Source organism: Balaenoptera physalus (genome assembly GCF_965194825.1).
Source record: "Balaenoptera physalus genome assembly, chromosome: 7".
NCBI lineage: Eukaryota > Metazoa > Chordata > Mammalia > Artiodactyla > Balaenopteridae > Balaenoptera > Balaenoptera physalus.
In genome coordinates this window covers 18,021,921-18,039,173 of record NC_138886.1, presented here as the reverse complement: position 1 = coordinate 18,039,173, position 17,253 = coordinate 18,021,921, and the positions used below count along the sequence as shown (strand labels likewise).

Genomic DNA, 17,253 nt, shown 5'->3' with positions numbered 1-17,253 from the left:
GATGAATAACGATAAGTACCATTTTGCGTGGTTATAATGTATGCCAGACCCCTTACTATCAGTATTCTTACTGGAGCCTCCCAGCCATCCTGTGATGTAGCTATTTACATATCCATCACTTGGAGGTGAGGGAACTTAGGCCCAGAGTAGCACAGCCACCAGTGGACGTCACACAGCTTGGAAAGAGCAGAGCCAACGTTAGAACGATCTCTGACCTCAGAGCCTGTGCTCTTCCCTCTGAGGTTTCACTGCCCACCTGTTCCCATCACGGGACCGCGATGAGTAGTCCAGCTCCGGAAATGGAAGATTCTCCTCAAAACCCCCGCCCCGTGGCCGCCTCCGCACCGCGTGCCTGGCTGCCTGGGTGAGCCTCCTGTGTTGTCTGCGTTTCAGGCGTACTTTTCTCAGCCAATGGTTGCTGCAGCTGTCATCGTCCACCTGGTGACCGACGGGACCTATTACGGGGATCAGAAGCAGGAAACCATCAGCGTCCAGCTGCTTGATACCAAAGACCAGAGCCACGATCTAGGTGAGCGCTGCCCTCAGGTGCGGCGTGCTCTCGGTACCTGCTTCTGCATATGCCTGCAGGTGGTTGTAAGGATCGGCTGAGGATGAGTTCTTCCCTCCCCTTTCCTCTTTCTTGCTTCTCTACTTGCCATTCTGGTTGCCTTCAAATCAGGATGTGTTTGTGTATCCAGAGAAGCCCGAATCTGACAGGTATGGGCATAAGGGGTTTCATGTCAAAGTCCTCCTTTCAGTAGCTCCCTTCTACCCGACGCCTTTACCCTCAGGCATCCCATGAGATCCTCAAAAGACCCTGGGAAGGAGACTGAGTAAAGGTTCTTTCCCATTATGTGTGTCATCACCCGAGACCCAAAGAGAGGCATCGAGAGGCCCGGGTCACGTGGAAGGAGCCAGCAAGAGAGCAGGGGAGCCAGGTTTTCAGAATCATCGCCCGCCGCTCTTTACCCTATAGCCGTGGTGTCCGTGATAGTAAACGAGCCATTGCTTGAGACGTTGTGACCCGTGCAGAGCACAACACCCAGCGCTCAGGAAGTCCCATCACCCCCTCCCACACTTCCCAGACACCCTGCCTCGTCTACCTCTGGGCAGCCAGGCCAGGAGTTTGGAATTCCAAGCCAGTGCTGAAGTCCAGGCTTCAAAGCTGTGCCCGCACCATTCCACAGGGAGCTCATTTCAAAGACCCGTAGGAAGCAAGCATGCAAGGGGTCACTTCAGGGTCAAGCAGAAGCCAAGACAGGAGGAGGGGTTTTGTTTTGTTTTTATGTTTACTTATTTGGTTAGTTTTCAAGGCAAGGGGGAACACGTTAATAAGGAAGAAGAAGAAAACCCTTCTGGATTTATCTGGATTCCTGGGAAATGTCCCTAAGTGAGAAGCACATATTTTCATAGCTGTCCTGGCATCGCAGAGGGCTCTGCAGAGAGATTTTCAGAGGAGTAGGGAAGAGTCAGGTTCCAGCGAAGTTCCTTAGATCCTGCTGGTTGATGCCTGGGGTGTCCACATGTCCCTCCGCACTGGGTCTCCTGTCCTGTGTCCTCAGCATCCTGGCACCCCTTGCAGAGGCTCTGCAGCTCTAAGACAGTAGACCACAGAAGGGGACCTGCCGTCCTGGAAGCCTCACGTCCCCAGAGAGCAGGCCTCCCAGGACATGGTTAGGATCGTCCCATTTTTCAGATGCAGGCACTGAGTGTTAGGGGTTTGGTGCATTCACGTAGTAAAGAAGCGGCTAAGCCAAAAATTGAACTGATGTCCATCAAACACCAAAGCCAGCTTCGGTTTTACTGAACTCCAACCCACCCCATCATTCCCTTCCCTCTCCTTCTGCCGTACCTTTTCTCCCTGTCCCTCTCCCTCCCCCCTTCCTTTTCGAAGCCTGGGGACTTCTAGAAAGAACTGAGAGCTTCTGAGTGAAGCAAGTTTGGATTTTCCTTGGACTTTATATGGCTTGCTTTTCTGTATCCCTCTGGAAAGCCACCTCCTAATCATGATTCTCTGTCTCCTCTTTGCAGGATGGGTACAGAGGTCCTTACCTCACAAGAGCTGCTCCCAGGTTCCTAGATGAAAAATGAGAGTAGGCTTTTTACCCCGGAAATGACTTATTCCTGTGAATTATTTCCATCATTTTATGACAGACCGGGAAGGCAGCCTGAAAACTAGCAATTCAGACCAGCAAGCCCTCATGCAATGTGGGAGGGAAGCGAGGGCCAGTGGTGCTTGGCCAAGGGGGTGGCCATTTGGGGGAGGGGGAGGGGCTGTGAGCCCTAGGTGAAGGGAAAGCTTAGGGGGCAGTGAGGCAAGGGGATTGGAAAGATTTGGAACCAAGAGAAAAAGGCAGACAAAGAAACTTTCAATCAAACTCAAAATCCCCACTGGCCACCCAATGGTGCTTTTGTGCAGTGACATGAAAGGGTCTGGGGGCTTCGGGAAGGGCCCGTTGGGGAGGGCGTGACTGGCCGTGAGTAATGAGCCTGGCCCCTCGGCCCTCTGTCTCCCCTGACAGGCCTCCATGTTCTGAGCTGCAGGAACAATCCCCTGATTATCCCCGTGGTCCACGACCTCAGCCAGCCCTTCTACCACAGCCAGGCGGTACGTGTGCGCTTCAGTTCACCCTTGGTCGCCATCTCGGGGGTGGCCCTCCGTTCCTTCGACAACTTTGACCCCGTCACCCTGAGCAGCTGCCAGAGAGGGGAGACCTACAGCTCTGCCGAGCAGAGGTAAGGCACCCTGGGTCGGCTCGCCCTGGGCCGTTTTGTAGCCGAGTGGAGAAGAAGGGATTCTGGAACCGGGCAGCCATATGTGTTGCAGTAAAAAGTCTGTGTGTCTCTCCCTTCCCTGTCCTCTGGCCTCTGGTCAACTCTGCCTTTGGGCTCGGGAGGCCCACACGTCTCTGAATTCCAGGGGTGAGGGAGGGCAGCAGGAGCATGTTGTGGAAAGAAGACCTCCTTCACCTGGCTTGCAGTCCCAGAGCTGACGGTGGCCTGCGGGATGACCCTGGAAACATCACTTTCCCTCTCTGGGCCTCAGCAGCCTCATTTGAATGAAGAGAGGAGAGGTGGTTTAGCTCTCTTTCAGCGCTGAAATACTGGGATATTCTGCTTCCTAAGTAGCACAGGCAAGAGTCATAACCCTCCTAAATTTAGGGGGATGCCGGGGGACTACTATTTGCTTCATCCCACTTCACTGTATATTTCAGGGTTGGGTAAACCTCTATGTCTTCCCCACACCTAGCTCCTGAGAGATTCTCCCAGTGGTCTCGGTGTCTGTCTTTTAACTGCATGACATTGCTCCATCAGTACCTTTGATCTGGCATCTGTTAATGAACCTAGTTTGGAGCTAAGAGAGGATGCGGTCTCCTAGAAAGAATATGAGCTTTAATGATACTCTTACCTGGGTTTGAATCTGCCCCTTCCTGACTGTGTCCTTGGACAAGGCACTTCACTTCTCTGAGTCTCAGTTGTCTGCTTTGGAATAAAAATGGGTGATAGTATCTACCCCATAGGGTGGTCGTGAGGATTCAATGGTGCACTGCAGGCAAAAGTGCTCTTACAAACTATTAAGCACTGTGCAAAGGTAATGTGTTGATAGAGAGTATTCATCACCACTTTCTGATGTGATGGTGGTGCTTTTCTGCACAGAATTCTGCATAAAGTTCTTAGAGTTGAGCCGGGAGAAGCCTCGGAGCTCATCTGGTACATCCACAGTGTCCAAACTTCCACGTTAGCCTCTGGGTTTTCACAAGCGGAAGGACTGGTTCAGGGTCCCACATCATCTCTGACATTTGTTTAAAGAGTTGGGGTCTCTGTGGGCTCCCCCCCAAGCGAGTCCCTCTGAAAGGCAGTTCAGCCCTGACCTGTATACCTGGGAGCAGGAGAGGAAAGAGGAGTGGGGAGGGGGACCCCAGCCTTTCCCACGCCCCTGCTACCACAGAGGACACAAAAGGTGGTTGCAAAACCCACATTGTTTTGCACCCACTGTCTCTAGCTTCTGTTGTACAAAGTCTGTCGCAATCCTTCGGAGGCAAAAGAGCTCCTTAAATATCACTCATTGTTGTATTTCACCCTGAGAGGGCTTTTTCATCCCTGGCTCTCCAGGCTATAAAAGTAAGTTAATTCTCAGAACCCAGGGAAGCAATGTCGATGGAAAATGCAGATCCATCAGACCTTCTCTGCAATGCTTTCTCATCCTTAGCCAGCCACCAAGACCATCCCCGAGTTCACTGAGCCCAGCACTGGCTTCTCTGAATCCTTAATTAGCAGTTCCCGTGCCCGAAGTAAACAGTAAGAAGTGTCTAACCTTGGAGACAAGTCCATCAATAAGTATGTGTTGAGTTCTTTGACCTGCTGTGGAAAAACACTGAACTGGGGCAGAACGTTGCCCTGTCTCTGGCTGGTGGTGGAGCTGGGAGCCAGGCCTTCCTCCTCTCTGGGCTTCAGTCTCCCCACGCGTGAAATGACGATGGCGATGGATCCGTGTTCTCTGTGGCTCCTTTCAGTTCGAACAGTCTGTGATTCTCAAGAACTAGGAGGGGTGAGAGGGAAGAGGAAGGGACCCACCTTGGCTTCATTATCTTATTTCATTATCACCCCCGTCCAGTGAGGTATAGACAGAGTGAGCGAGTCAAGGCCATCCAGGCAATGGGAGGTAAAATCCTGCTTTGTCTGCCCCTAAGAGCCACACTGTGCCCACCAGGACCAGGCACATCCAGGAGAGAAAAGGATTTTTCATGTGCTCACTTGTGAGCATTTAGTCAGTGAGATTGAGTTAAGTGATGGAGGTGCAACCGTCTTGGGATTATCAAAGTCTGTCATGTGTTCTCATTGCAAGGGGCTCTGAAATTATATGTTATATATATTGTTTTGTCCTGACGCTAACCTGATCCCTGAAAGCTGCGAGGCTGGAAGAGATTCTTTGGTTCTGCGTCCTCATTTGAGGATGGGAAACCGAAGGTCCAGGTGGGGGAAGTGTTTCCCAGAGTCGCTCAGTGGGTTAGGATGCAGAACCCAATGGCGTTGGAATCCAGTTCTCATGACTTGCAGGTCAAAGCTCTTCCCTCCTTATCAGAGGTGTCAGAACAGCTGTGTCCCGGAGGCCAGACTAGGCCACAAACAACTTGTGTTTGTTTGGCCCTCATTCGGCCCCTTCTTTAATTAGTTGCAGCATTTAACTATCAGGAGAGTAAGTATTAAAGACCACAGTTCTTCCTCCTCTTGAACACATCAGAGGATTGGGAAACACCAGGCCCTCGGTCCCGCTCGGCAACGCGGGACGGGAGAACCTGCTCTGGCCGGCAGGTGGTCTCCCACTGGCCACACCCCTCTCGGCTCACCTGGCCACTCAGATGGGCAGCCGGACCCACAGCTGCTGACTTTGCCTCCCAGGGCTGCACCCAGCACATCACCGGCTTGCTTCTAGAACTGCAATAAGGAGCAGTTCCTTAAACGAAATAAGGAGCCTCGTTTCTGGGCAGGAAAACGAGTCTCGATCATTCTCTCAGCCTCGCTTCTCTAGCGGTCCCGAAGCTGGTGCGCCAAGAGTAGTTTGCCCTTCGTTCTCCAGTGTTGAGCGTGCTCTCTTTCTGGCTGTCCCCATCTGAGCAGCTCAGCATGATTTATAAACAATCTGCCTGTTGTCATCGCCACGGCGCATGGCATGATTGCAGCTAAGCAGGCACAGAAGCTAAGCCGTGGGTCAGGGGACGGAGCCAGGAGCGGAGCCCTCACCAGCCCTTTAGCCTCTGGCCTTGCCTGTCCCGGTTGAGGGGTACGTACTGTCCCCCATTATGCACGACTGGGGGCCCTTTCAGTTGACCGCGGGGGCAGCAGTTGAAGGACTGACTGTGGGATCACTTAAGGACCTACCTCTACATGGAACTTGAGTCTCTAAGTAAATGAATTGAATATGTATAAGAAGAAAAGAAAATTCATAAGTATCTGATTATCTCTGCATGGGGAGAGGGGGTGTTTCCACCTTCACCCAGGCTGTGAGAATTTTATTGGTAAAATTACCTGTGTCCCTTCCCCCACTGGCATCAGCCACTTTCCTCCCTTCTGAGAAATGTCTTCTTTTTTCCCTTTCTTTTGTTATTTTTACTGACAGCCCATCACTGGTATGAAATCCTCCCCCCACTTTTTTTTTAATGAAGGCAGAGGCTTTTCTGTTTTGTTTTGTTTTCCTTGTTTTGATTTTTGTTTTTGTGTTTCAGAAATGACAGAGCTATGTCAGGGAGTTATTTGGGAGGGGCAGTTGGGGTAATGTTTATCATTTTTGGACAATGTGTTCACACAACCCTTTCCAACTAACGGGACAGCAAAGGGAAGAGCAGGGACTTAGGGACAGACAGGCAGATCCGTGCTGGAATCCTGTCCATGCCGAGTGCCTTTGGACAAGCAATTTAAACTCGCTTAGTCTTCATCTCTTCTTCTCAAAAATGGGAACAGGGCTTCCCTGGTGGCACAGTGGATAAGAATCCGCCTGCCAATGCAGGGGACACGGGTTCGAGCCCTGGTCTGGGAAGATCCCACATGCCGCGGAGCAACTAGGCCCGTGAGCCACAATTGCTGAGCCTGCGTGTCTGGAGCCTGTGCTCCGCGACAAGAGAGGCCACGATAGTGAGAGGCCCGTGCACCGCGATGAAGAGTGGCCCCCACTCGCCACAACTAGAGAAAGCCCTCGCACAGAAACGAAGACCCAACACAGCCATAAATAAATAAATAAATAATTTTAAAAATATATCTCATTCAAAAAAAAAAAAAATGGGAACAATAATACTACCTCATGGAGTTATGGTGAGGATGCAGAGAAGATAACGTAGGTAAAACACAGCTGCCGATACCTGTTACTATTAATTCCTTTTCCCCTTTCCTTCCTGTTCCTGTAGGCCAGGTTTAGACAAATGTGCTGAAAAAGCAGGGACTCCACATTCCCTAAGGTGTGTCCTGGAGGACACTAGTCCTAAGGAACATGCCACGCAGACAGGTTATCAGAGCTTGGAAAGTGATGCGCACAGGAGTCCCTTCTGAAAACCCACCACGTGCATTAGAACGTTCAAGGTTCTGAGAAGTCCTGCAATGAAGAAAACTGACTGGTCTCATTGACCCAAAGCTGCCCTCCCCATTAGAGCATAGACCTGTTTGGTCCGGTAACTCATATGACCAGTGAGTGTTTTCCTTCATAGTAGGAAGAGCCAGAGGAGAGAGACCGCCTTCTCATGGAGCGTCATAGTTGCTAAAGCATTTCTCATGCCTTGACCTTTCGGCTCTGCAAACACGCTGAGCTCCAGCCTGTGCTGGACCTTTGCACATGCCCTTCACTCTGCCTGGAATTCCTTCTGCCCCAAACCTTTGTATGGTTAATCCCTTCCTCTCATCCTGGTCTTAGTTCAGGTGTCCCCGAGGAGGCTTCGCCTGACCCCTCTGTGCGTAGTGTCCTGCCCACCCCTCCCCCAACAGTCACCCTCTATAATGTCACCTGGGTTTAGTGCCCTTAAAATATGCATCACTATCTAAAACAAGCTTATCGATTACTTTTTTTGGGCACGTGTCCTCCCTCCTCAAATACACACGGTGACGGGACTCTTCCACGGTAGCCCTAGTGTTTAGAACAGTGTCTGCTGCGCAGTGAGAGCCCCAGGCAAGTGTGTTGAATGGATGAGCCAGTGGCTGACACGTCCCCTGGTTTTGACAGTCTTGAGAGGTGGATCATTTTATCACCTGCACTTGACAGAGGAGGAAACTGAGGCTCAGGGTGTTACATAACTTTCCAAGATCAAACAACTGATAAATGGCAGAGCTGGGGCTCCCAAATTTGCCCACTTGCTATAAGCCCTAGGTTCTTTCCATTCTAGGAAACGGAGTTTTCCAGTTTATCCTTTTCCTACAAAGAAGAACCTTAATAAGCACAGAAGGAGGGAGGGTGCTGTTTTTATCTAATGGCCCAGTAGCCCAGAGAAGCCCAGAGCCATTGTCTTTCAAAAAGGGTTCCCAGAGCCCCCCTGGTGGTCATCAGATGGGAGCCCAGGGACCTCCTGGGAGTGCAGAGCGGAGAACGGCCAAACTGTAAGGTAAAGGTCAGAAGACTGGCTTGGAAGCTGGTAGCTTACAGAGTAAATCTATTTAAATTGGAACCATGTGGCTCTTTCCCCCAGCGCTTACACAACGTGAACAGATGCATTGTTTGGTGTCAAAGACCTTGCGTTGACTCCACAGCTACGGTCTCCGCATGGAGCACCGCAGAGGCTGTCAGGAGCAGGAAAGAGGGCGGAGAATCAGAACGTCTCAGCAAGTGTCACTTAATCCCACTCACCCTGCCTTTCTGAAAGGGTGGGGGGGCGGTGTGTGGAGACTGCAAAGCTCACATCGGTGCGGGTCTGAGACCTGAAGCTAAGGCTTGCCCTTGTCTGCGTATTTTAAAAGTGAATTTGTCTGTGACAAGTTTTAGAGATGTTAGCTCCTCACACCCGCCCCCCCACACCGCCCACCCCACTTATCCCACTTTAATTCTTACCATACTTTTGAGCAGGGGATAGAGAGTGGACCTGAGTAACCATGTTCCTATAAAATCCTCAGTGGGGTATCCTGGAAACTGGCACCAAGAAAAGAGTTGGGAATTTCTTCTTAAGTTGGTTTGACCACCCACCACTCCTTGTGTCCTAGATAGAAACAGGAAAAAGAAAGCTTTGAGGCTCTGGATGGCAACCTAGCTGTCTGCGCGTACTGTATGCCAGGCGTTGGGTTAGAAAGAGGGGCAAGTTAGAGAGAACTGCCTCCTGGAAGCCGTCAGTGTTCAAAATCAGCATCTCAACGTCTGCAAAGTGCTTAAGAGTTATTGCAAGACACTGCCACCATTTGTTTCTTGCTGTTTAGGAAACAGCTATTTCATGCGAGGCATTTTTGTTGGCAGTGGGAAGTATACGGAGGTGAAACAGGCGTTATCTCTACCCTCAGGGAAGCTCTTGTCCAGGTGTGAGTGAGGTTAACAGCAAGAACTTGGGCGGCACACATCTGGATGGGAACTTAAACACGTAACTTGATCCTGCCGGTGCCCGATTTTTCCAACTGTAAAATGAATAGCACTTAGCTCATAGGGTTGCCGTGAGGATGGGTGAGCTCATGTATATAAGCAATCGGTGAATAGTCACTAATGTTATTAAGCGTCTGCATGACGGTAATATGAGGGGAAAGATCACCTGAGCACAGGGGTTTTATGTTTTTTTCCGTTTCCTTAAGGGTTAGCACACATTCTGGCCCATGGTGGGCACCCGGGACCTGTGTTTTCAGCGCATGAAGCAAGAGACCAGGCTTTTAGAGAAAGGAGGGCCCAGTGCGGCAGGGGAACTTGCCTGGGACCCAAGAAAGCTTCCTGTAGAAACTTACATGGAGCTCGGACTTGAAGATGAATGGCATGATCTCTGCACAACTTTTCTAACAATTCATGAGTTACTTTACAGTTTATAAAAGACTTCTACTTTCAGTACCTCAATTGAATCTCACGGACCTATAGGTTGGCCGAATTTGAGAGTATGCTGAAGCTCAGAGAGGTGATGTATTTTGCCGAAGTTAGACAGCTTCTAGGTAATAGAGCATAGATTTAGTCATACCATTAGCTACCATTTATTGAGTGCTTTTGTGTGCCAGGAATTCCACTCTGTGCTTTTGCTGAACTATCTGATTTAATTCTCACAGCGACCCTCGGAAGTGAGTACTGTTATAAAATATGAAGAGGCTTTCATTCAACTCAGTGCCTGGCAGATAAGAGACTCAAAGAATACTTGCCGTAATCCTAATGATCCCCATTTTGCAGACGGACAAACTGAGGTTCTGCAAGGTTTGAAGATTCATAACATATAAGGTTTTCAAGCTGTAGGATTTGAACTCTGGTTTGTCTGTTTCCATGACTTGTGCTTTTAGCAATAAACTTTGACCACTGCCTCCAGAGTCTTGTTCACTCTCTGTGTCTCCAGTTTCAGCCTCCGGAGATTTGGAGAGGAAGCCCGTGAGGTTTTGTCTTGCAGCTGGAGTGCAGTCGTCCTGCAGGAAAGCGCCCACTCACCCTCTTGTTTCTTTCCTCCTCAGCTGCGTGCACTTCGCATGTGAGGCCAATGACTGCCCGAAGCTGGCCGTGGAGAACGCTTCTCTCAACTGCTCCAGCAGTGACCGCTACCACGGAGCCCGGTGCACTGTGAGCTGCCGCACGGGCTACGTGCTCCAGATACAGCGGGACGATGAGCTGATCAAAAGCCAGGTGTGCGCAGGTGCCGGGCCCAGAGCTCCTCTCCAGCCCAGGAAAGGCTGAGCGGGTGTGGAACCTGCTCTCTGCTGAATCCTCAGCACTTAAAAGTACTGCTGCCCCATAGTAGATGCTCAATAAATAGGTGTGGATTGAATGAATGAGGGAGTCAATCTGGGATTCCTGTGCAGAGGAACATACAACATGTACCAGAGTCCCCATATAGGTTGCAAATCTGGAAAACCATGGGCTGAGCATGAATTTTGGACTGAAACCGTCACAGTCAGAACTCTGCTACAGTCGAATGGGCTGCTTTCAGAAGAGGTGAACCCTCTGTCAATGAGGTGCTCATTCATTCATTCGAACATCTGCACACTGGGAACCAGATACTATAGTAGGTGCTAGAGAAGAAAGGTCACTGAGCTAAACCTAGTTCCTCCTCTCAAGGAGCTTAGTGACTAGTGGCCACGAGCAGAAGATGAGTGAGTGATGGCCTCACAGTGTGCTAAACACTGTAAAGGGAAGTGCAAGGTGTTGTGGAAGCACAAGGGGAGTCAAGGAAAGCTCCCTGGAAGAAGCGACATGAAAGCTGAGAACTAGAGAGACAGACAGAGGGGTGCGTGTTGTGGGGAGGGAAGGAGGCAGGCTCTGGGCACAGGCAGGAATGGTATGTGGATGCCCATTGGTGAGAAGGAGCATGCCACAGACAGATGTTTCTTTTACTGAACTCACCCAAGCAATGAGGCTGGAGGGGCAAGCAAGTTGCGCTGGTGCAAGGCTCTGTTGGCTTGGTCAGGAAGTTTGAGGGTCATCTTTAGGGCAGCAGGGAGCTGTTGAAGGAAGTGGCGTGGTCAGATCATGGTGGATAAAGGTCCTTCCAGCGGCCCACCTGGGTGTGGCTTGGAGTCTGGCAGAAGACTGGCCGCAGGGAGAGCCATCGGGAAGTCATCAGAAGAGCGTGTGGAAGAGGGACGAGTCCTGCATGAGGGTAGTGGCAGCGAGTGGACTTGAGATGTAGCAGAACGTTGCTTCGGCCAGTGTGGCTATGGGGTCTCGGGTGGGTGAGGGGAGTGGCAGTTAGTTAAGCCCTGAGATTTGGGGATTCCAGGTGCAGCCTCTTGGGGGGCCCTGCCAGCGGACTCCCACTTCGTGCTCCAGGTACACAGGGCGCGTTCCTTGTTGCTGGGAACACCTGTTTGCACAGTCCCCGTGGGACCTCTGGGACCCTCAATTGCTTGTCTTAGACACCTGCTTCTGTGTGTCAGACATGGAAGGTCTGAAGTCCTGTGGAAACAATTAAGCTGGTTTTGGCAGTGAGGGACCTCTCCTCCCTTGGATGTGTGCTTAAGAGGGGAAAAGTGTCCTATGCTTTTAAAATCGCAACTCAACATTTGGCATCCGCGATCCCCTGGGATTTGGCAGTCGATGCCAGTGCCTCCCTTGGCTCTGTAGCGTGGCCTCGCCCTTCCACCCCTAGCCCTGCCGTCTTCTAGTTTGGGTCAAATCCCTGTCGACCCTTTCATTTTCCCAGGCTCGTTCCTTCTTCGCGTCTACCTCTCCCAGCTATTGAGCCATCACATCTCAGAGTAGGGAGTGGCTCTTAGAGCGACCCTTGGGTTCAACGCCCAAGAGACAACTCAAGGAAAGGGACCTGCCCACGATCTCATAGCACACAGGACCAAATCCAGCTCTCCAGTCTCCCCTGGCGATGCCCACTCTGTGCCAAGCACTAGAGGGTGAAACACACAATCTCCTCCAGGGCCAAGAAAAGTTACAAAGATCAACAGCCAGTGTCCCACTGCTGTGCCGTGTTTCAGAGGCTATTTCGTGAAGTCATCAGGCCCCGAGAGGTCTGAGTCTTAAGACTCTCAGCAACAGAATGGAAATAATGATCTGAGAGACTCTCCAGACAGCAGTGAAGAGCCTGGGCTCAATTCCCACTTATCCTTTTTCCAGCTGTGTAACTTGGAGCTAATCACTTCATGTCTCTTCAGCCTCAGTTTCTGCAGCTGTAAAGTGGGAACTGAAACACCTCCTTTAAACAGTTGTTGGGATCCTGGAAAGGGAGCTAGAAACACTAAACATTGATCTCTGGGCGCCTGGCAAGACCCTGCGCCGTAGCCTGGGGGAGAAGGGGGTCTCGCCACGTCTTGGGGGTTCCATCTGCCGTTCCTCACTGTGCCCGCCCCCGCCTTTCAGGCAGGACCCAGTGTCACGGTGACCTGCGCGGAGGGCAAGTGGAACAAGCAGGTGGCGTGTGAGCCCGTGGACTGCGGCGTCCCGGACCAGCACCACGTCTACGCCGCCTCGTTCTCCTGCCTCGAGGGCACCACGTTCGGCAGCAAGTGTTCCTTCCGGTGCCGCCACCCGGCGCAGCTGAAAGGTACTGCCCTTCCTGCGGGGGACCTGGAGGCTGCTTCCAGGTCCTCCAGCTGGGGCTCAAACACCAAGGGGCGGACAGGATTTTATCTGTGCTTCTGATTCCTTTCTGCCCATTGTATTTACGTAGACTGCCTTGCTGTGCAGCTGAGGGGAAAGTGGAGTATGGATACGTATGGCATCTCTAAGATCTTTCAAATCTTGCAGAAGAGGAAGGAGACGAGAAGGAAGGGGAGGAGGGTAGAAGGAAGGGAAAGATTCTAAGAAAGTAACATTTGGAACTGAGATGACTAGTTCACTGGGTAGGTTTAGGGCCCAGTAAGCCTGAGAGGTAAGTAGTAGTAGTATTCTCATTTTCACAGAGGAGGAGATCCAGGCTCAGAGAGGTGAAAGAACTTGTCCAAGATCATGCTGTTAGTGGGGGCCTCCACCATGGGGCCCAGGTCTGTCTTTTTCCAAAGCCCACTGCTTCTCCTTAGGAAGGGCTAGCCCAGAGAGGAGTGGTTCTGGGCGGAAAGTGCTTACGGGGATCTCGTGGGCGGCGTGCTCGGGGTATTCGGGTGAGTAAGACATAGTCTGGCAAACTGGAGAAGAGGACTTATGTTGGAAATGAGTGAGAGGCTGGCCTGGGTGACCTAGACTGTCAAGACTAAAAGGGCTCTTTAAACTCGTCAGGAATAGCTGATGATTGGAAAGATGGTGAAACTGAGGTCCAGTGAGAGGAAGGAAGGAACTTGTACAAAATCGCAGAGCAAGTTAGCGGCATTATCAGAACGACGCTCTTGGCTTCTAGTTGCGTATTGGATTTGGACATTATACTCAATTCTCACAGGTGCCAGGACTCTCTCCTTTGCTTGGTTTATCGGAGGAAACATTGCCCCTTTATCAGACACCCCAAATGATATCTCACTAAGCAGGTATCCTACCTTGGGGTTCATCATTCTATAGAGTGGGAATGAGTGGACTTCTGTGGAGTTGGGGGGGCGGTTTGGAGGGAGGTGTGTAAATCCCCTTCAACTTAGATGTCATATTGCAAATTCATGAGTTTCAGGCATTTTGATGATTAGAGAAAGTCAATAGTGTCCCCAAATTTTCAAGGAAATATAGATCTTCAAAAGATTACTACACATAGTAAGACTCAATAAAGTGTATAGACTGGGTGGCTGGATACATTGATGAAAGTAATACCATAAGAAATGTTTCTTTTAAGAAATGAATGAAGGACCCGGCAATCTCACTAAACTGCCCCAAAAGAAAAGCAGGAAACACTTCTGGGATACATCCTTTAGGTCCCCTCATTTTTTTTTTTACCCAAGAAGATTTGAATGTAAAATCATTTTATTTGAGCTGCTATAGAGATTGAGATCTGAGAGAGGTGAAGAGACCAGTGGAAATTGTAAACCCTCCATCCTTCAGGTTACCTGAGCCCTTCCCTTGGCCCCATTTGCCCAGAAGTGGGGCCTGTTAAATAACTCCAGACTAGGAAATCACACTTCACCTCTCAACCAGAGGCCCTTGGGAAAGGGATGTGTATAAATTAGCATTGATTGTTACAGCCCTCATTGTGGCTAATAATAATCCTTAATCAGAATAATTCAGGCCCTTCTGCCATTGTTTCTCTGCTTGACTCTGGTGGAGGGGGTGACCCCACCATGTAGACATGGCCCCAGGAGGACCGCCATTTTGATAGTTGTTGATGCCCACTTTGCTCTTCCCTTGAAAACACAGGGCAGCATCTCTCCAGTGGCCACATTGACCCACCAGGACCCACTGGCATACCATGCCCTTGGTTCTCAGCATCATCTGATGCTCAGATTCCAGGTTTGATGCTTTGGCTTGGATCTTCTGGCAGCAAAAACTGGGCAGAGGTCCTTTTGCCTCTCTCTTGAGCTTGTTAATGATGCTTCTTAAGCCAGAAGATAAAGAGGTGATCAAAACAAAATTTTACCACATTTCTTGTTTGCTTCCCTTTCCTCCCTTCGTTTTTCCTTTCCCTGCAGCGTGATTTAAGCAAAAAGAATGTGAGCTTTCGTCAGACAGACTGGGATTCCACTCCTGGTTCTGCCCCAACTGTTTGATCTTAGGAAAGCAATTTCACATCCTTGAGCCTCAAGACTCTCACTTGTAAGATGGCTGTAGGAGCGGCCACGTTGAAGTGTCATGTTGAGAATTAAACAACAAATGGTGTGTACAAAATGCCAGGGCCAGAGAAAGTGCTTCGTAAATACTCATCTCCAAGGGGCACCCTTATGAGAATCCCGGCAGTGGCTACTCTCTCGGCCCCTGACCTCTTTGTCCCACGGAGGCCTTAGTCCTGGGAGCTGTGGAGACGCGGTCCATCCTCCGTGCTCCTCTCAGGACCTGGAGGTTAGTGTCCTCAGTCAAACAGCCACCACCCAGGAGAAGCACTGAGTGTGGCCCTAAAACTGGTATAATGTGGGTAGCACCACAAACTCACTTGCCCCCTTAGAATCCAGGTGTACGCAAAATACCCTGCGAACTCACAGCCCTAGAATCACTCCCGCCAAGGTCCTTTGTCAAATGACCACTAAAAGCACAGACCAAACGTGCAGACATGCACGAGGGAAAAAATACTCTCAAGTTAAAAAAAAAATAACTTCAAAATCAGAATCATAAATGTTTAATTAAACGGCTAAAATTGCAACGTTACTTCCATGACCTCGTCAGCCTCACCTCAGCCATGTGGGGTGCCCTGGATATCAACTCTGGAGTGGGGTTCTGAAGCAAGCATGTGCTCATCCTACAGAAATCTTTCTAGGGACTTCCCTGGCGGTCCAGTAGTTAAGACTCCGTGCTTCCACTGCAGGGGACGTGCGTTCGATCCCTGGTGGGGGAACTAAGATCCCGCATGACGCGTGACACAGCCAAAAAAAAAAAAAAATCTTTCTAAAAGGCCCACTGTCTACTTCTGTCTAACCTCAGATTTCAACTCAGTCTATTCACTAGTTTCCAGAAGATACCTAATACCATCGAGCATCTTCTGATTTCTTAGACTCTCCTGAAGATAGGGACATGAGGTGTGTGCCCACAACCTGCAGTGTCCAGGTTCCCGCCCAACCTCCGCTCTCTTCCTCACCCCTTACCCTCTCCCGCAGAATCCTGTCCTGACCTCCCTTCCTCTAGGAATTTCACATCCTCTCTCAGGCAGAGACCCTTTCATCTTTCTCAGAAGCAGATAGCCAGCCCTGGAGGATTCCGCTTTATCCCAAGGTTCTCATCAGGGCATCTTCCTCATAAAAACAGGGGTCACCCCCAAAGAGGAATTCTCATACCACTCGTAAGAGAATGCTGCTTTCTTCCTCTTATCATTCTCCTACTTTGGAGATAACAGAGTCTGGGATGTCCCTGGGTCCAGACCACCACTAGGTGCTAATGACAAAGCACTACTCAAATCCTTCCTGGGGAGCTGAGGAGCACTGTGGAGAAGAAACTCGTTCAAGATCACGCAGCTGCTTACGAAGCCGCCTTTAGATGTGAGCAGTGATAAGAGTACAGGCCAAGCAGCAGTTTTATGTCTTAGAGAATTCCTCCCGTCTCCCTCACTCCCTCACCCCCACTCCACGCTGAGTGGTCGCTCAAGCTTCAGGAGTCAAGCCTAGTCGTACTTCAGGGTTCTTAGCTGCTGCCCCAGAATCCCTTTGGCCTTTTCTAAACCATGCCCCTCAACCCAGAACTCCCATCAAACCCTGAAACAGAGGGCAGAGCTGGGAGAAGCCTAGAGGTCACCAAGGCTAATCATTTCACTGTGCAGTGCAGAACCTGAGGTCCAAGAGAGGAAGGCATTTATGCAAGGTCACGTATGACTTACCATCAGCACTGGGGCCAGAAGGTCACCCAGGGGTCCTGACCCTAGAAATGGTGCCCTCTTGCTAGGGGCGCCATTCCCAGCAACCTGGTGAAATAATCCCACTTTTGCATTCCCCAGCCCCTCCTGTATGGCAGGTGTCCAACATTCCAGCCTCTTTGCTCCCTCTTCTTAGGACATTCTCCATCAGTTACCCCTGTCTGTGACTGCATCTTAGCACATTCTTTTTCTTTGTGTCTAACATACGGGGCCTCTTGGTAAAGAAATTTGGAAGTGAGAGACACCGTTCTGGACAGCGGGGAAGGGGAGGGAGTGGTGAAATCTTGCTCTCTGACTGGTTTTGATTTTGGGATACTCCACTCGTCCACATTCCTGATTCCATGAGGTTTTCTCTAGGCAGCAGTTCCTCTTTGGCCATGCTCTTGGGTGCAAGCTCTGTAGCGGGGCCAAGATAGCACGCAGGAGTCAGACAGACCTGGAGTGAGCCCCAGCTGTAGTTTGAGCAGCTCACTTTCCCACTCAGGGACTCACTTTTCTCACCTACAAAATGGGATTAATGACAAATCAGGTTATTAGGAGGATCAAGGAGATGGCGCCAGTAATTCTTCCTAGGCCTGCCTCATAGACTCAATTACAGACAGCTATTGGTAGAATTCCTTTCAGACATTTAAGGGGGGGAAATGGACAATTAAATAATCAAAATGTAATCTGACTCACCCAGGCTGGAGCTGAGAGAGCCCAGTTTTACTGAGCAAATGATGCTTTCTGGGACTGCCAAGCCCAGCTCAGATTTTCTCTTTAA

At 50.4% G+C, this 17,253-nt stretch overlaps 1 protein-coding gene across 6 annotated transcripts in view; it reads left to right on the top strand.

Moving 5' to 3' along the window:
* Window positions 1-17,253, top strand: part of PAPPA (pappalysin 1) — a 310,893-nt gene that overhangs the window by 172,969 nt on the left and 120,671 nt on the right. For all 6 annotated transcript variants that reach the window (XM_082470406.1, XM_082470404.1, XM_082470405.1 and 3 more), the window contains exons 12-15: window positions 394-529; window positions 2,523-2,736; window positions 10,093-10,261; window positions 12,446-12,629. In XM_082470406.1, coding sequence (XP_082326532.1) covers window positions 394-529; window positions 2,523-2,736; window positions 10,093-10,261; window positions 12,446-12,629 — 703 coding nt within the window. The remainder of the gene's footprint in view (window positions 1-393; window positions 530-2,522; window positions 2,737-10,092; window positions 10,262-12,445; window positions 12,630-17,253) is intronic.